At 37.6% G+C, this 27,034-nt stretch overlaps 1 protein-coding gene across 1 annotated transcript in view; it reads left to right on the top strand.

Annotated features, from left to right (window-relative positions):
* The window catches only part of grik2 (glutamate receptor, ionotropic, kainate 2), a 342,712-nt gene that overhangs the window by 106,874 nt on the left and 208,804 nt on the right, over positions 1-27,034 (top strand). The window contains exons 4-6 of the mRNA XM_079836135.1: positions 10,881-11,062; positions 21,278-21,331; positions 22,439-22,612. Coding sequence (XP_079692261.1) covers positions 10,881-11,062; positions 21,278-21,331; positions 22,439-22,612 — 410 coding nt within the window. The remainder of the gene's footprint in view (positions 1-10,880; positions 11,063-21,277; positions 21,332-22,438; positions 22,613-27,034) is intronic.

Here is a 27,034-nt window from a genome sequence, read left to right as displayed (position 1 = left end):
TAGCCATTTTGGGTTAACCAAAGAACCTTTGAGTGAACCGATCTTAAAATAACCATTTTATTCTAAGTGTGAAGAACAGTTTAATAATCTAAACAACACTTTTCCACTTTAAAGATCCCTTTTAGGGGAAGATTCCATGGATTATGAAGGACTATAGATGCCAATAAAGAAACTCTCGGTAACGCTTTCTATGAAGCCTATATAAAGACTTTATAAAGACTCATTAAGACCTATACTGCATTATAAGAACAGTTATAGTTACATTTATATTATTTTTTATAATTACTTATAAGTTATGCATTTGCGTTATCAATGTGCATGCTCATAATCCATTATACACTGATTTATAAGTATTAATTAGTCAGGCGTATGATTAATGAATGTATTTATAAAGAGGAAGCCTGCATTGCTATAATGGTATAATTTTATAGTTACAATGACTTTTTAGTCATTCAGATTTCTGTCAAATAAGGGAATATATAGTTATTAAAGGGTTAGTTCACCCAAAAATGAAAATTCTGTCATTAATTACTCACCCTCATGTCGTTCGACACCCGTAAGACCTCCGTTCATCTTCAGACACAAATGAAGATATTTTAGTGTAAAGCTGATGCTGAGAAAGGCTTCAGATAGGCCTCCATTGGCATTCAGTACATTCACACTCACAAGACCCATAAAAGGCACTAAAAACGTCGTTTTAAAGTCCATCTCACCACAGTGACTCTACAATAATTTTACGAAGCGACAACAATAGTTTTTGTGTGCAAAAAAAATCAAAATAACGCCTTTATCCAACTTGTTATTGTCTTCCGTGTGTGCCTCCACGACGCATGCGCGAGAATATGACGCAGATCCGGCGCTCGGACACATGACCCAGAAGCGATTTGTTTACAAGCAGAGGAAGACACGCGTATCTAAGCTGTTGAATTCTACATTGATCGTGCTTTAGGTCTCGGCGTAGAGCTCAAAATGGGGCTAAAGTGTGCATTTCATGGATTCCCGAACGCTGGCGCTACGTCATATTCTCGCGCATGCGTCGTGGAGGCACACACGGAAGACAAGAAGAGGTTGAATAAAGTCGTTATTTTGATTTTTTTTTGCGCAAAAAAACTATTGTCGTCGCATCATAAAATTATTGTAGAGTCACTGTGGTGAGATGGATTTTGTATTAACGTTTTAAGTGCCTTTTATGGGTCTTGTGAGTGTGAATGTACTGAATGCCAATGGAGGCCTATCTGAAGCCTTTCTCAGCATCAGCTTTACACTAAAATATCTTCATTTGTGTTCCGAAGATGAACGGAGGTCTGACGGGTGTCGAACGATATGAGGGTGAGTAATTAATGACAGAATTTTCATTTTTGGGTGAACTAACCCTTTAATAGCCGTGTTGTGTTCTTATAAATACTTATTGAGTAATAATACAGTTATTAACCTCTATAAATGCATCATTGATGGCTTTGAAAACATGGGATGCCATAAAGCAAATGTTAAGAAATCATGAAGATGTGCTAATTATACATTTGAAGATTTTTATCTGTAAATGTAACTAATGAACAATAATTCCTGTAATAAAATAATAGAGAAAACATGGAAATCATTAATAAAAATAGTTAAAAAATATAATTTTTAAGGTTACATACTATCAAAACACTGCAGCATTATATTTGAAATATAATTTCAAACTGCTATAAGCAAAACAATGCATATGGATGAGAAGATATAGATTTGAAAAAAATTACCATTCATTAATCATACGACTGACTAAATAATACTTATAAATCAGTGTATAATGGATTATGAGCATGTGCATTGATAAAGCAAATGCATGACTTTTAAATAATTATAAAAAAATAATATAAATGTAACTATAACTGTTCTTATAATGTAGTATAGGTCTTAATGAGTCTTTATAAATATATTTACAAAATAGTAATACTCACTTATAAATAACTATAAATGGGGCTATAGAGTTGGTCGACATTACCGGGAACGCCCACAACATATCATATCTGCTATATGCCGTGGGGAAACGCAAGCCATTAGAATGAACGCACATAAACCTTGTTAGACGCTTTATCTTTACTCTTTGTAATGATTACGATTTATTTTTGCTTGGTGCAGTCCCGAAAAGCTTCCCTGTGGCATTCTGCACCTCTAGTAAGTTAAAGAACCCTGATCTGAAGTTTTATACTGCCGAATAAACAGACGGAGCCCTTCGTCAATCCCGAAAGCTTGTTCAATATGTCCATTACAATTAAACATTTGCACTACATGATGCTGGTATGATTGTAAAGATTAAAAAAAGAGATTTCATTCATTTGTTTGTTGAACAAAACGGCAATAAAATCATACTTGTCACGGGACTCAATTTATCGTTAAAGCAGTTTTCCACAATGAGCGATCAAATAGCCACATAATGCGTGAGGTTATTAATGTACAAAACATTCAAAAGTCTTCTTTATTTCATGATGGGAAGGGCTGGGCTCATGCTTGTGCTTCAAGCTGATAGTCACATTATATGGACGACACTTGTACATTTTCTCGTCAAAATGCAGCTGCTCCCACAAATATTACACCACATAATAGCTAGACTACTTCATAAATCACTCAGTCTTTTGGTGAAGACAGTTGATATAAAAAAGTAAATAAAAAAACTTTGCTATTGTCAGTAATTCTAATAATAGTGTGGTACGGACATGTCAACTCCAAATATAAATTTCATAGCACAAGACACGTTTTATGATCATTTTAAAACATATGTAATACATACTTTTGATCCATTAAATTCAGGAACACTGAATTAACGTCTTCATGGAAAGATTTATGAAGTTGGCATGTCATATGGAGTTCGGAGAAGCTGCATGTATTTTGATGAGAAAATGACTCCTCTGGCCATTGATTCCGTTGGGTCGTTTTTCAGTCACAGCTACTGTACGGACAATCTGACCCAATATGGCTCAGTTTTTCTATATATCTTGCTCTGTCGAGCGGCAAAAGTGATTCTACACAGGCTATACTGGGTTAACCCCATGCATTTACATTGTGGGGGAATGGACTGTTTTCCCCCACGTCGACTCCGCCCCCACGCCACGCCCCCAGCTATGACACAATGCCGACCAAATCTATAATTCATTATAAGCATGGGCTTCATAGCAAGTGTTACCAAACTCTCTTAATGAGTAAGTCATTGGATCATTCACTCAACAGATTTGTTCAATAACTATGGAAGCCTGTGTCTTCCACATTAAAAAAGGTTGTAAATCATAATTATGGTGTAAAAAGTCATAATTATGACAAAGTTGAAATTACGAGATTCTAAGCAATAATTCTGAGACAAATTCTGAGATAGTCATGGCAAAAAATGTAGAATTTTGGACCATTTTGTGCCATAACTATGTTTGGATTTTTGTCATAATTGAATGTACACAGATAACAGACACAACACAGACAAAGCAATGAAAAAGGAGCTTATGGTAGCTCATATGTGCAAGCGCCACTGCAGCGCGGAGTAAAATGAGCTCTATTAGAAGAATGTGTCAGCTATAAAAGAGCTCTGATAATTTATACCTTGATATGTGTGTTGTCAAAGTAAATGTGAGCCGTGTAACATAGTGTCTATCTGCATTGCAGAAAACAAATGCTGTTAAATTATTTAATGTGTCAAGGGAAATGCATTAATAGGTTATGCATATGCCAGTCATGGGCAAACTGCATCAGCAGAGAGCAACAGTGATTGCAAATCAACATTCACTGGGATGTAGAAAAAACAAAATGAACAAGAGTTACTATAATTCCCCAAATTAATATCTTAATAAATGACCATTGTGTAGTCTTAAAGGAATATTTACGGTACAAGTTAAGCTCAATCAACAGCATTTGTGGCATAATGTTGATTACCACAAAATTGATTTTGAATAGTGCCCGATAGGCTATTGGCTATTTAAACACAAGCACAATCACTTTGATATGCCCCACCCCGACTTCCTGTTTCAGTATGTCAGCACGAGAGAGAAAATTGCCTTCATCAAAACATTTCATCCATTTCAATTGTTTCTACTTGAGTGCACCAATCCAGTGGTGCTTTCCACAGCCCATCATGTGCTCTAACAGTGCCCACAAGACTGTTTAGACAGCTGCGCTGCCATGTTTCCAAACTGGCATCATTTTGAGGGCTTTGCTGTAATGTCCTGATAATTGCTTTGATAACTGGTGCTCTGAAACTGCCATTTATATTGCTACGAAATACTTCATGGTCTTAATATAATTTTAATGCCAACCATTGTAATCGGAGCCTCTTCACTGCTTATGTGCTAAATTTAAACTAATAATGCATTTTTAAACGAGTGGACGATTATGCCTGGGGTAAAATTATAGTTTAATTTAACTTAAAGATAATTTAATTCTAGCCAAAGAAAAAAAAAATGCAGGCCACAAATCGGACAGCCAGCATCTGATGTGAAAAGAGTTGATCAAAATGCATAATAATACATTGGATATTCACACCCAGATATTTATGTGAGGTTTCATTGCTCCATCCAAGCCAAGTAACCTAAAGAGGTCACCATACTATAAGAATATCCTGTAAGTTTCAGAACTGAAAACTTCCTTGTTAGTCCAAAAACAGCTTTTATTGTAACCAAGCCCAGAGAACGACTCATTGTGCAATGATGTGCAATGAGCCTATAATAGATGGTGAAAGACCACATCTGAAGAAGAAGATCAACTCCTACTTCATCCTCACAACTTTGGCTCCGCCCACTAGAGTGTTAGTGAGATGACGAGGAGAGAAGAGATACAGGATCACTGGACTAAAAATAACATTACCTTCCAAAGGATCCTAATGCTAGGAATGTGCTTATTTATTTTCAACAATCTTTTAGTAGGATGAAAATAATGTTATTTAAACTGTGATAACATTTTATATAGAAAGTGATCACATTACAATCGCTGGAGCTGTCAATCAAACAGCGCAAGTTTATCAGTGACTGAGTTCTGGACTCACACCAAAACTTCTGTAACAATCAGCAAATCACTTTTTTACATTGTGTTTGCACTGTTAGTTATGATGAAAGCATTCGCTAGTGTGCAGAAATCGAGTTGCATTGTCGAGATCCTGCATTCATGTTCTCAACATGTCTGTGATCGGCTACAGTGATCATCACTGCAAACTTTCATGCTACATTCTGAATATAATGCCATAGATCTGAATATAATGCCATAATCAACACTTTTCACGGTTAGTTAACCTTGAGAGCTGTAATAGTAAAAACGTGCTAAAAGTTTCGAGAGAGTTCCACGTGTAATATTTATTTTATGCAAAGATGTCAGCCAATCACAGCAGTGGGCGTTTACACTGAAGTCTCACAGCGGCCAATCACAGCAGTGGGCGTTTACACTGAAGTCTCACAGCGGCCAATCACAGCAGTGGGCGTTTACACTGAAGTCGCACATTGGCCAATCACAGCAGTGGGCGTTTACACTGAAGTCTCACAGCGGCCAATCACAGCAGTGGGCGTTTACACTGAAGTCTCACAGCGGCCAATCACAGCAGCGGGCGTTTACACTGAAGTCTCACAGCGGCCAATCACAGCAGTGGGCGTTTACACTGAAGTCGCACATTGGCCAATCACAGCAGTGGGCGTTTACACTGAAGTCTCACAGCGGCCAATCACAGCAGCGGGCGTTAACACTGGAGTCTCACAGCAGACACGCCCCTGTTTAAACAGAGCTTTCAAATCTGGGTAGGAAAAATGCCTTTCTAAATTATGAGAATTTTTAATGTAAAAATCATACTAACTTTATAAGTGCACCCCAGGAAACATTAAAAAACAATAAAACAATGCAGTTCATGACCTCTTTAACAGAAGTAACTTCACGGGATGAAATTCTCAAATGTCTTTCCAGATCTCGGAATTAATTTGATATTAACGAGACAGCAGGGGTGTAGATGTTTCTTGTGTAAAACCTTTGCGTTATGTCATACCTGTGACCTGATTTTAAATCTGGTTCAATTTGCTCTACACATTTAGTCACAGATAATTAAACCTGTACAGTCAAGGCTACATTAACCTTGACCTTCCTGTCAGGAGCACTCAGAACTTCGAGTCAGAAGCCAGCTTTCACTTTCCTCTTCAATTAATGCCAAAGGGAAGCGGCATTCATCACACATCACTAGCGGCACTCTTCTAGAGGAGGACTAGACAACCACAGACGATTACAGTCAGACAGGCTGGGGTTTTTCTTTTTCTTTTTTGAGGTACTTTGGCATGGAGCACTTGAACGATGCAGCCTCTCCTAGGATATTTATCACGGGCTGTTATGTTGCATTATTGGGGGCTTTCGTACAGTGGTTATAACACTTCCACGCCATTGATGGAAATTTACGGCTTTCCATGTTTTCACTGTTATATGGTAGGGGGCGCTATTACACATCTTCTGAAAGTGGACAGAATCTCCTGATCAAAACACAGGAAAATAAGAAGTAGAAACAAGCAATATCATATGTAAGCAGATGCATATGTAAAATAACGCGATCACAAACATTAAACAGATAAATCAAAACTCCCTAATGTTACTGAATGAAATGTGGACCCAGGACGAGCTCTAGGACTGTGAAGCTTTGGGGTGTTGATGAACTCCATCTACTCCATCTGTGTTTGATCATCGCTCTGAATCTGATCTGGATACTATAGTCTTTGACAAAAACATGATTTCCTCCGTTTTTTGCTCAAAATGTTGCTTTTTTTTTATCAAACTTAATAGAAATAGAATGCATGAAGCTAGAATAAAACAGTTTAAAAGTAGAGGCTTTGTTCTTTCTTTTGATATATAACATGTTCAGATATCCAAAATATTCTGGGGACCATGACACTTTTGTGAAAATGATCAAAAACACTGGCAGTGGCTGGCTACTTTTTTCAAAAACGCTGGTGGGGGAAGAGTTAATAAACATTTAAGCTGATGTAATATATATGCTTTGTTAAATATGAATCAACAAAACAGTTGGAAGGTATTAGATACAATCAGTAAAAATCACCACATGCAGTTTTTCATTTAGCAAAGGCCTAGAAGAGCAAACCTGCCTCAGTTAGTGACCCACAGGAAGCCATGAGCCATCAAAGACATTTTATCAATGCATGCAAACCAAATTATCTATGCTGCTACAGTGTGTGCATTTTAAAAGTGTGTGGTTTTAATACACTTTAAGACAAACCATGTGGAAATTCATCAGTCAACAACATCGCTGAGTATTTTCTCCTTAAATCTGCAGTGAACCAAAAACACGGTTTGAAATTGCTGGTGTTTCTGACGTCACAAACTTCATCGTAACCAATCATGTCATGAGGGGGGCGGGACTTAGCATATCATTAACTATTCTCTGAAGCAGGGGAGTCTCAAGAGAAGCAGGTTATGCCAGTGTATTTTTCTATTGATACGAAAAATTTTACATTTAGTGGGTGAATTATGAATATGATGTATATTACGATGTTTTCCACTGACGTTCCAAGAAGTTCAAAGCATTTCTAAGGATACTGACTGATACTGAAGGAAGATGAGACTGAGATGGCCAAAGGGAACATGGTTTGTGTAACATTAGTAACACATTATTTGCTGTTTAATAACATAGTCAAGCAAAAGGATAATCATATTGATTACCGTTGTGTCCGACATTGTAAAGAGTGATACCATTGTGCAGCGTTTACTACAGTACAGTTGAGCGAGTTGGTCTCTAAACTGGTGTGAGTGAGTGGAGGCGGGGCTCATTTGCATATTCATGCGTATACTAAATGAAGCAAGGCTGTAGAGTTAAAGTCAAGCTATTTTAAGGCATGATGTTTTTTTTTTCATAGGAAAAATCTTTTAAATATGTTATTTTGATGATTAAAGATGAGCTTTAAGGGCGAAAAACTTAAACCAGGCAGATGGTTAGTTGGTCTCCCGGTTGGCCAAACTGCTTAGTCTGGTCAGGTTTTGGAGGCTTGTCTGGGAGATCAGATGGCCGACCAGACAGATCAGCGAAACCGCCAGCTTGGACAAGTTTGTTTTTCTTTTTTTCATGCAAATTGTAAGGCAGTGTATCTCTCAGCAGAAGTTGTTTTGTTAACTTGACCTTCAGGGAAAGACCTAGTTTTAGGGACACAAACTAAGCACCAAAGCAGCATAGGTTGGGATAGTGTTTTTATTTTATGTACTTTATTTTATGTACTTATTTTCAGCAGGGGAGTTGAAGTTGACACGTAATTATTAGCCACAATGCTAATGTCACAGTTACACCACACTCTCCATTACCATTCACTCTCCCCTGGACCGTGATCTATGTGTAACGGAGGACAGCTAGTAGTCGCTGTGCGAGTAAACCTCACTCCTCTGATCTCAAGAGGCGCTCTAGCGACTGACACTAGATGTTGCAGCTTTTAGCCTCCTTGTTACTGTGTATTTACACCAGACGCGACTTTTACACCAGACGCGTTTTTGGACGCTTGAACATTTTGAGTTTACTCGCTTCATTCTTGCGCGAAATTCACTACACAACAGACGCAAATTAGCCAAATAGGAGCGGCTTCTGCCAGCCGGTTCGTCTCGTTGCGAAATGGCTGACATGGATTGTTTTAAAATACGGCGAATAAGCCCAATTTGCCGGCTTTAACTAGCTTGTAGTCTCAATAGCCTATGTAACATTATAGCGCAAATTGAGTAAAGAGCATTTTTTACAACTTACCAGATTATCCAACCTCCTCACTCACTTTCTTCCAAGCAAGATCCTTTTTATTCCTGTTTCTATAAAGTACGAAGATGTATCGTACAGCTCCGGGTATCCACATATGATTTTGTCCTCATTGTTGTCACTACTAGAGCAACCTCCTGATTGGTTAACGCGTCGCGAATAAGCGTAAAAGTTCAGGTTTTCCAATTTGCGCCGCAGAATGTCTTTGCATTGATTTAACATGTAAATCACTCGCGCGAAACGCTTCATTCGAGTCGGGTGTGAACACACCATTAGAGTGTCCGACTCTCATGCCGGCAGACCCGGGTTCGAGTCCCGCTTGGGGTGGCTAGGTTCAAAAAGGAGGGGTTACATATGGAGCAAGTTTACCTCATCAGAAAAGCCATACATATGGGGCTGGTTATGTGATGCTAATTTTTTTTTTTTTTTTACAAATAATGCATAAAATAATTTTGAGGTCATAACATAGTATTGTCAAGGAACTATGCAAAAAGCAGTCTTAACTAATCAATAATCTGTCACATAATAATTTTTTGTGTGAAAAGAAATAAAGGTTGTTGGTTTTACTGCCACTAGCGGTCATTTCAACTGGAAGTTTTGCAAAAACATAGGTAGGAAAACAAATAATTGTCTTGTTCCAAATATTCCTCGCGGTCTTTATGTCCACACTTTGATGAGTCCACAGCAGATGCACGTGAGCACTCTTCTGAATCAAAAATTGGGACATCTTACAGTGTTGTTTGGGACCGGGCCAAAGTGGAAATAGATTTAGGAAGACACTAAGGGCCAGATTTAATGAGAATTGTGAGAGGTTAATTCCAAAAAAAGCGCAGATGGTAGTGGACAGTTCTGCACGTGATCTACTGATGAAACGCAAATGAATGAACACAGACTGAGCCGGATCATTTCCATAATGACCAACACATCAACGTCTGGTTTAAGTCAAGTTTTTTGGCGGTAAATATAGGCGCAAATACCAGTAAATTGTTGAGCGCAAACCTTATTAAATCACCTTGCATGATTGATTTTAAATACTCTCCTCACATCAATACTGTGTCTGAAAGGGAAACTCCTACAAATGCATATGTTATCAGATCAGCCAGTCTGTTATCAGATCAAAAATAACTCCGTCCACGCCTTTTCAGCGCTAATGTATCACTGCATGTCTTTAGTAAATCCTGACGGTAGTTTTTTAATGTAAAAAAAAACGGTTTGTGCTGGCGCTAGCTGTTAGAAAATCTGTGGTTCCTCGTTTGGCCTGTATAGTTGAACAACTCTGAGGAGTAAGTCCTTCATTGTGTGAAGTAAATGAGGGCGATGGGATTTTGGGGGCAACCTAGATATAATTTTTTCAGCTGATGACCTTTTGAAGTGAGAATGTGATGTTTCATTACATTAGGAGGTGGCATTTCATTGACAGGCGTGTCCAACATTTCACTGGGAGGTAGTTAAGAGAGAAGAGAGCAAGAGAGTAAGAAGAGCGATAGAGAGTGAGGGCACATGCAGCTTAACAATTTCATTTCCCCCCAAATTTTGACTTTAAACATCCATCCATATTTTTATCCGTATCTTTCTTCTTCTAATTAGAAAGATAAGAACTGAATGAAATGAAGCGTTCATATAGATGGCTCCAAATGATTTTTCAGATGCTCTGTTGTACATTTAAAGGAATATTTCAACCACAAATGACAATACTGTTGTAATTTAGCTTAATGTTGTTCGACTTAAAAGAAAAAGATTGTTTAAGCTGCTCTTCTTCATAAAATAAAGGTAATGCTTTATGTCATGTTCATGTTATGCATCACTGACGGCAAAAATATTTTCATTTAAAAAAAGAGATATGTGAGCTTTCTGATAAACTTCTTTACAGTACACAATGTTCATAAATGTTAATGTTTATAATACTTTAGTGCCTAATAGTCCACATTAAGCAGTTTAAAGCTAGAGTGATAGGATAGATATTTTGCTGCAATATTTGGTGACTATAAATTATTCTTGTCCATTTGTTTTCCATGAAAGAAAAAATCTTTGTAACAACATTAGAATGAGGAATATGATGACTGAGAATTAAAAATGTTTGGGTGAACTATTCCTGTAATACTGTAATAACCTTATTTATATTCTCTCTTCCTGTCTCTCTCTCTCTCCTGGTTAGGTCTGATTCGATTACAGGAGCTCATCAAGGCTCCATCTCGTTACAACATCCGATTAAAAATCAGGCAGCTACCAGCAGACACAAAAGATGCCAAGCCCCTTCTTAAAGAAATGAAACGAGGGAAAGAGTTTCATGTGATCTTTGACTGTGGTCATGAGATGGCGGCTGGCATCCTTAAACAGGTGAGTCACTTCATCATCTCTTTTCACACTGAGCATTACAAAGACACATCTGGAATATTTGCTTGATAATAATAACAATAATATAAAATATTTATCCAATATAATATAAATTATTGACTTGCAGAACAAGACTGAAGGATAAGTCCTTCTCAAATATGTATAAGCGTGACACGTATATGCCTGCTGAATATGTTTGCATATTAATTTTAATATACAAAATTATGGATATGCGCCCAAGAGAATGTAATACACAAGTTTTTTTAGCACTGCTGAGCTCTCAGTCCAAAGGAAATGTGACTCTAGAGATGTGTATCTGTGTACCACCAAAACTTGGCTAATTCCTAAGACTTTTATGAATAGATTTTATTATATCTTTAACTTTTAAAGTATGAAAATTCTTCATAAAAGCGTTTGGTGTATTTAGTTACCAAAAAGATGGGTGTCAGTAAAGAGCCTGCTTGATATGAAATATGAAAAATGTGTTGCATGAAGTAAACAAAATAAAAATTGCAACATAGTCATTTCCACCACGGAATTTTCAACCTGGTCTCATTGGAAAAACGTACCTGTGGCAACGTTTTTGAAAACCCCAAAATACATACCAATACGTACATATCACTGCAGTTTCCATCATAAATGAACAGCAAGCACTTTTTATCGTTTTTTTACCATAGTCCATGATTTGTAAACAAATACATTTTGGAGTTTGCATCACTTAACCAGCTCCATTTGTTCGGCTTTTCTGACATACCAAGCTTGCTCGGTTTCTCAGCTGGTACAGAATTGTATTATCTGAAGGCTCGGGTACGAATCCCGTGAAAGATGAGTCATGATAAAAGAGCTCAAAGACAAGAGTTCAAAACACAAGCTAAAATGACATGGTAACAATTTTATTTTTGTCACATTTGCTTTTGGTAACACTATCGGGTAGGTTTAGGGTTTAGTGAAGGTGTATGTTATTTAACGTGATGGAGGTTTTAGCACCACTCACCGGACATTTCAATCCAGAATTGCTGTGATGCGTACAAAATCCAACGTAACAAAACGTTGCCAGATTCATGGTCATCTGTTCCGGAAAAAACTAAGCTTTTAGTACCACCCAGTGGACATTTCACTTTGAAACCGTCATGAAACGTGCACGACGCAACGTATTTTGGGGTTTGCAAAAACGTTGCCACAGGTATGTTTTCCAATAAGACCAGGCTGATAATTTGAGATGCGAAGAAAAAGCTCATGATTTACATAATAATGACAGTATTCTCCTGTAATCCATGTTTGTCCACAAACTTTAAAAGTTGGATTGACAAAGCCTAGTTTGAAATAGTAAAATACCTTCAAAGTTTGAAGGTTAGCATGTTGTTACAAACTGCTCGGAGATGCAGTAGTGTATTAAGTGTAATCCAAAAACGTAATCCAAAAACAGGTAATAGGTCAAAACACTGGCAATCAATCCAAATAGATACTAGGGCAGGAAGAAATCCAGAAAACAGGCAACATATAATCGATAACCATAACAGATAATCGAAGGAGCACTCAGAAATGCAGTTGTGACACATACACGACTTTGCATTGAATGACTGAACAAAAAAGGCTTACATAGGCAGAGTTAACAAGGCAAATGAGAGGTGGATGTAATCAGGCATAATGAGTCTGGGCAATGGGTTATGGGAGATGTGGTCCATGGTGGAATTACAATGGTCTTGGGAAGAGTGCTCTCTGGTCAATATGCAGGGCACTCCAACTGGTCGATAAACAGACAGATAGATTTGTCCATATTTTACACCTATACATTCAGCTTTCCAGTTTGACAAATCTGTGTCAAAAGTACTTGCATCGTTTATTGAAAACATGAAAGAGTAGAAAGGTGTGTTACTTAAATGTGGAGTTCTAATGTAATGTAGAATGTGAGTAATGTAAGTGATCATAAACTTAAGGAAACAACATGAAATAATTCATTCTCAGTCTCAAGCAGGGCAGTGGTTTTGTTGAACTTTGTGTCTTTTCCCAGAGGAACTGAAGAACTCTGTAAATGCTATATTTGGACTCAGTATTGTAAGGTATTGTAGAGGATTTAAGCCTCGTCTAGTAGAGCTGCAAGCACAATAGCTTATTGAGAATCAACGCTTAGTTCAAGTCAGAAAGTCAGTCACAACAATTGTCCAAGTTCCAACCAAAGCAGATCAACAAAACATGATTATCTTAAGACATTTACTAGTGCCTGGTGCAATAGCTAAGTGTCTACAGGAATGTTGAGCACATCTTTTTGCAACAACAAAGTAAAACATAGTTTGGTGTACTAAGATGTCTTTCTTTAAAACTATATACCTTTATACATTGTCACCAACTGATTGTGCATTGCTACCCAGCAAGCAATAGCCATCATTTCACCGTCTCTAGGTTAACTATAGACACGATATAGTCTGGTTATGAGTAACCCTAGCCTGGATTCCAGCCGAACTTAGCCCCGCCCACAACATTTGAGGTCTAGAAGTTCGGTCTGGACTTGATCCGTTGTGGAGCAACTATGCTCTAACCAGAGCTGTTTGGACCAATCAAATTGTCAGGGCAGGCTTTATACGATGATGGACAGACGATCAACTGTAACATAATCATGCACGTCACCAAAGAGCGCTTCTGACTAACCGCCGAACTTGAGCCGCTTTTCCACCGCAGGAACTTTCCCCAGCAACTAGGGACTTTGGGGTGCTACTCGGTGTGTTTCGACCACAGGAACGAGGGTCTAAATGAAGTTCCGGTTAAAAATCTACCCCTCCGAAACATGCTGATTGGTTGAGCTCTCAGCATTTTATTTCAACCAGCCTTTTTAAAAGCCTTTTGTGTGAGGATCGTTCTGCATTTAGCAAATATCAATATCAGTCTTGCTCTTTCTGTCTGATGTCTGAGCCATCTCACGGTCAATGTCCATAATAGCTGATAACATATGTTGTCTTATTTTAAATCTAGCTTTACAAGCTTTCAGAATACGCTTAAATATCAGTGCTTGTCTCTTTTTTCTGCAGTTTTGTTAATTACCTGTTTAGTAAACCAATCCATAACCAGCAAAAGCAGCACAGCTTGAATCTCAGTCGGCGCAGTTCTACGTCACCGGACTAATTTGCCTAATCTTCACGGTACTTTAGACCACAGTCGAAACGCAGACAGTAGTAGGTCTGGGGGGAAAAAAGTTCCTGTAAAAAAAGTTCCTGGGACAAATTGTTCTGGGTAATTTCGGTGGAAACGGGTTTGTTCGTATATATGCCATGGGTCTCCAAACTCGGTCCTGGAGGGCCACTGTCTTGCAGAGTTTAGCTCCAGCCCCAATTAAAACACCTGAACCAGCTAAAAAGTGTCTTACTTGGGCCTAGTAAGACACTGATTAGCTGGTTCAGGTGTGTTTATTTGGGGCTGGAACTAAACTCTGCAGGACAGTGGCCCTCCAGGACCGAGTTTGGAGACCCCTGGTATATGCATTCATCTTTACTATTTCTCTCAAAAATGATGATCGTGTTGTTAAGTACTCTGTGTATCCTTAAATACTTTTTACAACACCGGCAAAGATCGTTTACGCTCATCTTCTTCTTCCAGCGTGCAGAGTTCTGTCGACAACTATGCGTCGCTCCATTGCTCTGATTGGTTGTAGGTCTATCCAAATGAGTGCAGTGGCATTTTCTTTCCTGGTTCGGTTGAAACACGCCCCATAATCACAGCCCAATGGAGCAGAATCTGACTCATATTCTGACTAGAATCTGAGTATGATGACGTCAGGCTAGCCAAAATATCCTTTAATTTGGTTACATGTCTTCTTGCCAAAATAACGTGCAAGATGTATGATATTCCATCATGTAAGCAAAGTCAACAGTGATCACAAGGTGTTTAGTTTCATTTCTTTGACATATTCATGTTCTAGATGACTAGTCTATTCTCGGGCTATGGTTAGACGTCTATTACTTTTTCACTGACAGCCCAAATTTTGCCTTGTTTTAGCCCAGATGTCAGCGCTGTGTTTGGACGGCTAATAGACACGAAATTGCTTGCTGGGTCATGGTTTTGTCAAGCAGTTAACTCAATCTAGAACCAAATTAACCAGATAAGATTAAGCAGATATGATCAATTTTGCATTTGCTGAGAAACATGTGAAGAACAGGTCTTTCTTATCCTAAAGTTTAGCTTGTTTGGCTATTACAAGCTCTGTTATATGGTGATTTGATCCTCTTTTCATGCCTTGAAGGTGAAAAGTGCATGCGTTGTTTTTGAACTGTCTCTTTTGATCTTGTGTGTGAGATTGATTTGTACACAATCAGTGAAGTGTACAGGTTTCATTGATTACCCATCAGGCAGTCAAGCTTACATGCTCCGTTAGTCCGTATGTTTGCATGTAATTAGTCAATAGGATAACGCTCGTGATGTGAAGAGCCCTACAAGAATAGCTGTTTTAATCAGATTAAGAGCTCTTGTTATATCTCCAGTTTATGTTATATTTTGCATCATGGGATGCAATGCAGTACATTTTTTAATTCCTTACAAATATTGATCAATAGTATTTGCCATAAAATGGATAAGTATATGCATTCCTGCTAGAGTTCAGCAAAGAGTCTCACATTAGAGAAACCCAAAGAGATATTTCAACGTGTGACTTAACTGCTAGAATTTTCCCCCAATTACAGGAATAATCAAATATTAAAGTGGGTATTATTCAGCCAGAGATTGACTCACAGACCTTCTTAATCAGTTTCAGACCACTGAGGTGATAATGAAGATACTCATTATTAGTGGCAGTGGATATATGCTTCTATAATGGGCAGCTCTCAGAGGCTTTGTGTAATATCCACATTTGAAACTTTTGGCTTTGTGAAGTCGTCCACACTTTTGAACTTCGCAAAATCTGCTCAGGCTACAGAGCCATTATTTCCCGACCATATGTTTCACACAAGACTGAATTTAATAATTCATTTCACTTTGGGGCTGATGATGGCAGTGATAACTGGGTCTAGCAATGATGTAATATTTCAGATATTTGAACCTATCAGAATACTTTTTTTCTTCATTTAGTGGATTAAAAGAATGTGTTTCTGTATTATGGCTGATTTATACTTCTGCGTCGGACCTACGCCGTATCCTCTACGCCACAACTTGCATCGGTTTTCTTCTGTGTTGTTGTTCTGTGTTGTTGTCCATGTCAATGTGCAATTACACTTGCAGACCGCTAGTAGGCAGTGTCCACGGGCATGTTGATGGTTTAACCCACAGTATCAAGACAGAAGAAGAAGCCATTGCTAACCAAGCCATCACCTGCTGTTAGCATCCCATTGACTCCCATTCATTTTGGCCTCACTTTGACAGCAAATAACTTTACATCTGATGCGTTTAAAGACTCCATTTGTCCATTGTTTATTTCTAAAGAAACACGACAATGTATAAAAGGCTCCATTACCTTGTATCTTACACTATCTCCCTGAAGAAGCCATTTTTTTGTAAAAATAGGCTAACGATTGCGTCATAACCGTGCAGTAGAGAAATTACCGTATACACCCGTATAGACAGCGACCCGGATCTATATCTAACATGGATAGATCTATACCTGTCGCGATAATATATAAAACTGATATTAGAGCAACAATTACAGAAGAATAAAATAAAACAAAACATATTTTGTTCCCTTTTGGAGCTTGGGTTCAGTTTGAGCAGATGTTTTACACCATCACCACCGTCCTCGTCAGAGCTCATTTCCCAGTACATTCTGCATCTGGATCATATTCGCCATCTCAACGTCTTGAAAATAAATATTTTGATCACTGACAGCTTCCTTCACCAGATCCACCATCAGTGACAGCGACACTAATATATGGTTGCGTTCAGTACTTGCTCTGCAGTAAAACGCTGAGCCATTTCAAGTTTTGCAGATTATACTTATTATTGTTTCGTTTTCAGTCTGCAGTAAGTATGAGTGAAACGTCACTTCATCATTGTGTTCATCATTGCAGGTGAATTGCAGTTATTTTGTCTTTATAGATTAATTTATTATTGTGCAGAAAAAAAAAATTACAATCTTACACACCTCGGGTCGTTAGCGACCCTTTACAATTTTGACAAAACAACTAGTGGAAAAACAGGCATTCAATTATCTTTTTTTTTTTCTTGTTATATGGATTGATTGAGGAATACTAAGAAGGTTGATGTCTAACTTTAAAAAATGAATGAGGAGGAGGGCAGCGAATGATGTCTCGGGTCGCTAAAGACCCGAGGTATGCATTTAAGGGTTAAATGTATTTACTGACCTAAGGGAGGGGTTCTAGCAGACTAATCGCAGCGTTTGTGGTCCGCGTAGAATTGGCACGATGTTACATTTTTGGAGAGGTGCACGTCAGGGTACGTCTTAGGCTACACGTGCAACACGGCATACACTCAACGCAGTTGTTTTATTCAAACAAATTTCAGTGCTTTGTTGGGTCGACACCGCCGGACTTGCTCACTGGGATAATAGCGTATTTGTCTTCTGGTATTTAGGAGTGGTATTATCTAACCTACTACCTCTAGATTGCTTCTCTGTGACTGGGATTTTAATAATATGAACCCTTTATGGATTAGATTCAGAGCTGTAACCATCTTAATCGTGTCAGTTTTAACCCATGCTCTCCTGCTGGCTATCTTACCGACAATTTTACTCAGTAATGGTGCGAGCGTTGCTGGCTCATCCGAGCAAATATGAGTTTCCCAGTCCACCTGGACACAATACCACCTGTTATTAACAGCGCTAGACCACACAACAACAAATGTAATTACTGACCTGACCTCTACTCATTCTAATCACCCTCGCCGGGCTGACAGCAGTAATAATGTGTGATTTATAATCGTTCGAGCAGTGTGTGTATCACACAAGCACGCACACACCTGTGTCGCGCAGCAGCTCCTGTTATACAGCTGAAGATATCACAGGGTGAGCAATGTTAAAGACATCCATTTCCATCCGTCGCACAGCGCAGGGCACAATTAGCTCACGTGCTAATACAGGATCTCGCCTGTGATGAAGCAGCTGTTACCAGAGCCGAATCATGCGAGGTTTCACATCGCCCTGAAGTGCACACTAAACAGAGCGAATGCAACAGGCTGACGCTTGGGTTTAGACGATTGTTGTTCCAACGTTTAGCAACACAACAGCTTGGCCCATAAATTAATTATTGTTATGGATTGAGTTGTCTGTCAGTCTGCGAGAAATGCCGTGTGAATGCGTGGTTGGGTTGGCGTGGGAACCCGAGAGCTCATTACAGCAATGGAGACAAACAAGCAATGAGCAAAATAAAATCCCATCTGCTCTTCTTTTTTAAATCCTTTCTCCATGCTGAGTTCAGTGCGTTAAAATACTCCTGATGCATATCTGCTATTTAATGAACATTATTATTATCATTACACTGTAAAAACAAGAGTCCTCCTATGTCAACTTTGAAACTCAAGTTCAGTTGCTGCCTTAAAATTTCAAGTATAAAGAGATTGGCTTTATAAGTAATTTCAACTTAAATTATATTTCATTTACTTTGTTGAATCTTGTATAACTTCTATGTTGTTGAGTTAAAGTAATGTAAAAACAGAAGTTGCCATGACTTACTGATCATGTCATTTTTTTATGACACTTGAAAATGATGCTTTGGAGCAAAACAAAATCTAAATTATGTTATTTAGACTACCAGTAAAAAGTTGAAATTGCTGATATTATTGAAATAATTATTTTATGCTCACCAAGGCTGCTTTTATTTGATTAAAAAATCTGTAATATTGTGAAATATTATTACCATTTAAAATAACTGTTTTCTATGTGAATACATTGTAAAATGTAATTTATTTCTGTGATCAAAGCTGTATTTTCAGCATCATTACTCCAGTCTTCAGTCACATGATCCTTCAGAAATCATTCTAATATGAGGATTTACTGCTCAAAAAACATTTATTATCAATGTTGAAACAGTTTTAATTAAGCAGTACAAACTGTTTCAACATTGATAATAAACTATTGTTAATAATTGAGGACCAATAGAGCAGCAAATCAGCATATTGGAATGACTTTAATATTGTATAGTCAAACTGAATGAAACCGGTTTAAACCAGAAATCATGATTTTCACTGTATATAAAGGACACTGTCGATTCACTTTTTTCATTGTTCAAGCCTCACAATGAACGCCCCAAATCCACTCTTCAGTTTGGCCCCCAGAACCATATATACATTATATATTAAGGATTTTCCCACCATCTGAGGAATTCAAGGTTCTTGTGGATTCTTCACAGCCTCGGCTCCTCCAGGCAACACACCTCTCCAAAGCACACTTACCAAGAGCAGACGGCACAGAATGAGTTATGACTTACAAAGGACACATTCTTGCGGTCAAAGAAAGCTGGACTGAGCGTAGCTGAATATGGGGTTTTGAGACGTGTTTTTTTTTCAAGGTTGATCAAAACATGTGTCATAAAGTGTCATATTATACACACACACACACAAATATATGTTCACCTCTAAAGACACTTTTTTTTAAAAAGTGAATGCTTCAATCGTCTGATTCATTTCTTTATGTGGAGGGTTTTCTCAGCATACACTGATATATGTAGTTCATCTGATTATTTTGCATGTTTTGTAATTACACTAAACTATTTTATAAGAATGTATAAAATATCGGTAACACTTTCTATGAAGCCCATGCTTATAATGAATTATAGCTCCATTGATACTTATTTATAAGAAAGTATTACTTTTCTATAAACATATTTAAAAAGACTCATTAAGACCTATACTGCATTATTTTAACAGTTATAGTTACATTTATATTATTTTTATAATTAAGTCATGCATTTGCTTTATCAATGCACATGTTCATAATCCATTATACACTGATTTATAAGTATTAATTAGTCAGGTGTATGATTAATGAATGTATTTTTAAAGATGAAGCCTGCATTGCTATAATGTTATTATTTTATAGTTACAGTGACTTTAGTAATTCAGATTTTGATCAGATTGTTATTAATAGCCGTGTTGTGTTCTTATAAATACTTATTGAGTAATAATACAGTTATTAACATCAATAAATGCATCATTGATGGCTTTAAGGTGAAAATATGGGATGATATGAAGCAAATGTTAAGAAATCATGAAGATGTGCTCATTATACATTTTGAAGTTTAACCACTGAACAATAATTCCTGTAATAAAATAATGAGAAACCCCCCCAGCAATAATTAATACAAACAGTTGTGTTTTTTTATATGTTAATGTTACATAGTAGCAAAACACTGCAACATAATTTTTAAGTATAATTTTACACAATTTAAATTTTAAAAATAATGCAAGTTGGGATGAAAATGGACTAACCCAGCAATTGGGTTGTTTTAACCCAGCGGTTAGGTTAAATGTTTGCTTAAAACAACCCAATCGCTGGGTTAAAACAACCAAATTGCTGGGTTAGTCCATTTTCAACCCAACTTGGTTTATTTTTAACCCAGCATTTTTTTAGAGTGTAAACTGCTATAAGCAATACCACGCATATGGATGAGAAAATATAGATTTGAACCAATAAAAATGACCATTCAGGACCTCTAATGCAAACATTAGCCATTAAAGACACAATCTATAACTAACTAACACAGTAAACAAGTGTCTGGAACTATTTTATATTTGATCATTTATAAATCAGTGTATAATGGATTATGAACATGCACATTGAAAAAGCAAATGCATGACTAATAAGTAATTATAAAAAATAATATAAATGTAACTATAACTGTTCTTATAATGCAATATAGGTCTTAATGAGTCTTTATAAATATGTTTAAAATGGTGTTAGTATAAATGGGGCTATAAATCATTATAAGCATGGGCTTCATAAGTGTTACCAAAATATCAATATCAGCTTTTTAAAAATCAGTTTGGTGTATTTCGAGGTTGCACACAGACTTTGCGTGGAAGTCCCTCTGTGTTTACGGGCAGTAAAGAGAGCTCAGGGTGTTTCAGGGCTTTAAGGGATAGAGAGACTGAAAGCTTCATATGATTTCAGCTTACAATCCTTCAGCATATAAAATTATTACGAGCCGCAAAACATCATATAAACAAGAAATGCCATTATTTTCGGCCGCCTATCCTTCGATTCAGTGATAAATTGCACATTTTCAGAAGCATTGTTACTGTTCTCTTGTCTAAAAATGGTTTCATTCATGTTCCTCAATATTTTCTCAGGCTCTCGCTATGGGAATGATGACAGAGTATTACCACTACATTTTTACTACCCTGGTAAGTTACATATGGATCTTTATATCATAAAGCACATTCAAAACCACAGTGATATCCATAAAAAAACGTGCATTTCAGGTCATTATGCTGTATCCCTCAAGTGGAATTATTGATTTTTCTGCTGCTGTTGTTTCTTATTTTCACCAATGATGTGTTTTACTCTGAGACCAAAAAAACATTAGATTGATATTTTTAAATGGCTGTTATTTTGTCTCCCTATCTCTCGCAGTCCAATTTGCAGGCATAACTTACATTAAAAATGTTTATTAAGATTTAAGCTATTATTATAACATCCGGTAATATTTTATTTTACAGTGTCCTTATTACACTTTACATGCAGTTATAGTGTAGCGATCACTATAAATGATGCATAATTATAAAATTACCAAACCCTTATCCTAATCCTAACCCTACATGTAGTTCATTATTATTTCTCAGTACTTATTTATACATTTCAGTACCTACATGTGTTTACTATAGGGTTAGGATTAGGATAAGGGTTTGGTTTAGGGTTAGTTGCATGTACACTGTAAAAAAAAATCAGGTCTCCAATTGAAAATGTTCTAGTGACTGATCACATCTAATTTTTTTTAGTTGGCCAAATTTAATTTCTGTGAATCATCAATTCACAGAAATTCAATTTGGCCAACTGAAAAATTTAGATGTGATCAATCACTAGAAAATGTTTCAATTGGATACTTTTTTTTTTTTTTTTACAGTGTAATTATGCATAATTTATAGTTATTTATAGTAACTACATGTAACATATGTAACAATGACACTGTAAAATAAAGTGTTACCAAATAAAGTGCAACCTTATGTGCTTGTATTTAATACATACAGTAAAGCATTGATTCAGTAGTTAAATCAAATTTTTTTACAGTACTTGTTGGTCACCAATTGTGACACTTTTGAATTTTCTGTGTCACATTTAACTGTGTAGACCTTTTTGTTTTATAAATGTGTGTACATTAACAAAAAACAACCACCTAATGTAAACAAATTGTCACAGAATAAGAATATGTGAATCTCTAAATTTGGACAGAAATGTCAGATAGAACCTTATAATTCCAAGCTGACCATTTATGACTGTTTCATATTCGCCAGGATCTCTTCGCGTTGGATGTGGAACCCTATCGCTACAGCGGGGTCAACATGACAGGATTCCGTATCCTAAACACGGAGAACAGCCAGGTGTCCTCCATCATTGAAAAGTGGTCCATGGAGCGTCTACAGGCACCGCCTAAACCGGACTCTGGCCTACTGGATGGGTTCATGACAGTAAGAAGCTACTTCAGCATGTTGTTGTGTGGGTTTTTCATACAGGACAGTGGTTTCAGGCGTGTCCTGATTTTGCAGCGTTCCTGGGTAAACATATTTTGTTGATCCTAGAACAACATACCTAAACGAAAAATCTTATCCTAACCATATCCCTAAACTTAACCCTACCCATAAGAAGCACTTAAGTCTGGCTGTAAGCCTAAACATGACATAAACTGTACATTTGTCCCTCAAATCTGATTGGTTGATTGGAATGTTGTTCCAGGATACACAACATGTTGCAAGTGGTGAAATCAGGTTCTGCGTTTTTCAGCTGGCTTTGCTTCAAGATTTTAGATGGCAAACAAAGTAAAAAAAAAATTATATTTACGGCTGGGCAAATTAACGCGGGCAATTCATTTTTTCAGCTTAACACATTAAAAATATTTAACGCAAATAACGCAGCGTCCGTTTTTATATCCATTTTTGACTAGCTTTACATGATCATCACGCTCCTATTCATGTAAATGCTTCCAGGCGCGACAAGACACAAGAGAACGCGCTGTATGTCAATGTCCTCTCCAGTCTGTGTGTGTGTGTGTGTGGGCATGTTTTTGTGAAATATCAGGACACAAATGTGTATAATGACATAGGTATTACAAAAAGAGGGTGAAATATGAGGACGTTCCCCATGTCCTCACTTTTCAAAATGCTTATAAATCACAGAATGAGGTTTTTTTCACAGAAAGTGAACTGCACAGTCTCCTGTGATGGGTAGGTTTAGGGGTAGGGTTAGTGGGCATGTTTTCGTGAAATATCAGGACACAAATGTGTATAATGACACAGGTATTACAAAAAGAGGGTGAAATATGAGGACGTTCCCCATGTCCTCACTTTTCAAAATGCTTATAAATCACAGAATGAGGTTTTTTTCACAGAAAGTGAACTGCACAGTCTCCTGTGATGGGTAGGTTTAGGGGCAGGGGCAGTGTGTGTGTGTGTGTGTGTGTGTGTGTGTGTGTGTGTGTGTGTGTGTGTGTGTGTGTGTGATGGGTAGGTTTAGGGGCAGGGGCAGTGTAAGGGGATAGAAAATACGGTTTGTACGGTATAAAAACTATTACGCCTATGGAATGTTCTGTGTGTGCGTGTGTATGTCAATGTCCTGTCTGTGTGGCTGCGTCTCATGTCAGCAAATCGAGGGACACTCTGACACACACACACACACACACACTCGACGCAAAGACAGAATCGCATCAGTCTCCTGCTCACATCGAGTTCTCTTTTGCTCTTGAACAAACAATAACAACAAAACAAAGAATTTTGAGTATTCTCATATTAGGAGTCTTAAATGAGTTAAATAACGTCTTAAATGAACTTAAAGAGTTATAAGGAAATGAGACGCGTGAGATCCGCTCATGTTCGTCAGCGGCCGTTCTTAAAGTGACAGGAGCACTGATGATGCCTGACATTAATGTTCATCAAAGAACAACGGGAACAGAGAAAATTGTAGCTTTAATGATGATTAATCTATATTTCATTTATTATTTATGCAGTTAAGAAAGTTGTTTGATAACTATTACATTTCTGTGTATGTCTAACAGGTTTTTTTTTAGTTTTCATAGTTTTTTTTAAAGCCTAATAAATGTTGAAATTGGGAGCTTTCAGTTGTACTGTAATGTAACATCATTAATGTTTCATAGAGACATTAGTATCAGTGATACTGGCCTTCATTCATAAAAACATGCAATTACAACACATATTTAAAATATACTGTCTTTAAATTGGTTCTATTTTAATTTGGAGAGTAACTGAAATTATTACAATATCAAAATATCAAAAACTAAAAATATCAAAAACTTGCGATTAATCACGATTAATTACAGAAAAAAATGTGATTAATTTGTTTGTTTTTTTATTCGATTCCCAGCACTAGTAATATTATATACAGCCAATAATTCACCACACAGAACATACGGTCAGCACACGCCACATGCACCCTTGTTTCAAGTGATCTCATATTTAATGCAGTCTGCGTTGTTTACTTCAAGTCGTTTAGATCATGTTTTGGCTGAGGTCATGCCACACAACCTGTCCATGTTGGCATCTGCTTAAATTGGCTTTACCAAGTGACAGAACAATTTGTAAGTTTGATTGGACGACAGCCTTTGGCTTCAACATCGCCGATATGCAGGATTACATGAAATATTATTTGCATTTTAGCATTCGTATTTCTCCATGACTCTGTTGTGTTAATTGTTTCATGTCACTTACCTGTTATAGACACTTGTGAAGTCATCAGAAAAGAATGATATGAAAGTACAGTCAAGTTGATAACGGTAGAGTTTGATTTGAATTGATGCTGGTATGAGCTGCAGGAAGTTGTTCGCTCTGTCTGTCTACAACACTATTCCCCAGAGAACTCGAACCCACAACCTGCAGGGTACGCTGCGATCTGAAGAGTGTGTGATAAACAGGGACTCTGCTGAAGTGATCTAAAAACGGTCTGATATCAGCATACTGGCAGCATCCCAGTTCTTCCTCAACACTGGCTCTCCTATCCGGGAAAAGGGCCAAGATATGAACTCACTAGAGGCTGGGTGAGACGGAAACAGAGGAAAGAGGAGAACTCGCATGCCAAAAAGAACCGACCAGCCAAAATAACTCTCGTGGGACTCAACACAATGACATTTCACTGGACCCGTTGGTGTACGTCCCGTTTCGAGAGAAATGTACACCGCTATGATAAGTGAAGACTTAGATTCACCCACGCTCATGTCTTTTCCAACTTGTCTGACTTTCTTTGTTCTGTGAAACACAAGAGGAGGTATTTAGCAGAATGCAGTGGGTGCTTGAAAATGACTGAAATGCCTTAGGTTCTCTTGGTTTGGAGCAAAAAAGTAAATTATACATTTAGTTCTAGTTCGCTTAGCGTTCACACTATCATTTTTAAGACCGAACCTAAAGATACAAAACAACAAACAGTGGTTGCACTTTTATTTTTATTTTGGTCCCCTTTAGACATTCTGTGGACTATAAATATCATTGCACCTACATGTCAACCAACTCTCAGTAGAGTATTAGTTGAGAATCAGGCCCCGTCCTCTGGAGACGCTTTTAGCTGTATACGTAAAAATGTTGTATCAGCATTTCGTCCAGACGGATTCCGCCGTTTTAGGAGCCTTAAACGGACACCCTTGCATTTTCGTGTGTACAGCCAATCCATATATTTTGTGAAACGGTGATGTCATCGCACCACGTCCCGCACGGTAAAGACTAGAAGGGATACAGCTACGGCCACTGGGTATGCGCACATCAATATTGCGTCATTTCACTTACTGTAATTGCATTATTGTAAGGGTAGGTTTAGGGTTGGGGTAGGTGTAGGCGTTAATAAAACACAATCTGGTAAGTAGCACATTTATTTATTTATTGTTATTTTATGGTGAGATTTTGCCTCACTTCCGACCGTTGCTGTACCCCTTCTAGCCACAACTCTTCTTCTCTGTTTTTAGTGAATTTCTTTGGCAGAATTACAGCGTCACATACTGGTCTGGCATGTATACTACATCATTTTGAGTCGGTTTCAGTGGTTTCGTGTGTACGCAGATATTTCTTGAGAGGAGGGAAAAAAAACATTGGATAGGGAAAGCTCTGGCTTCGTGTGGATGTGGCCTTAGACTGTTAAGGGTTCGGGTTAGTAGAATAAGTTAACATGTAGTTTCCAAGCTACTTATAGTCAGTATAATGTCTGTTTGGGGAGCATCAAAATAAAGTGTTACCCAAACAGCTTTTATGACATACATCGTGCGGCAGAAATGATCGAAAATCCAAAACAATACCGTGTGCTGGGCTAAACATGCTTGTTTTATGTGCATACATATGACGGTATTTTTTTTTACCAGTTGAGAACTCACAAAGAGCAAAAATAAAAATAATGTATAAAGGGCCCTTTACACCTGGTATTAAGATGCATTCAGTCGATCGGATCACAAGTAGACGAGGGAGACGCATTCCTGTTTACACCTGGTGTTTTAATCCATCTCTTTTGTCCACTTTCAGCCACTTCTGTCCTGATTTCTTCTAGGGGAGGGTCTATGGGCGGGTAAATGTATGGGTTTTTTCAGATCTCTCAATCTAATGGACAAAATAAGCTCAGGCAATTTACATTTGAACGCGACCAGAGATGACAAAAAAAACATTCGGACAGCATCATCTTTAGTTTCTGCTCTGAACGCCGCAATCAGGAATGGTGAGAGAACATTGTTCTTGGTACGTTTTTCATCTTCAAACCAAACTTGGGTCTTCAGACGACAAAGTTTAAATCCCGTCTGGCTAGCGCTCTTCCCATAATGTTTACACATTATGTCAGTAGGTGGAGAGTAGGCGGTCTTTTGTGGCTGTTCAAACGCATTCAATCACATGAGCGTCTACACAACTAAACGA

This window comes from Gobio gobio, assembly GCF_949357685.1.
Source record: "Gobio gobio genome assembly, chromosome: 15".
Lineage (NCBI taxonomy): Eukaryota > Metazoa > Chordata > Actinopteri > Cypriniformes > Gobionidae > Gobio > Gobio gobio.
This window is presented reverse-complemented; position numbering and strand designations above follow the sequence as displayed.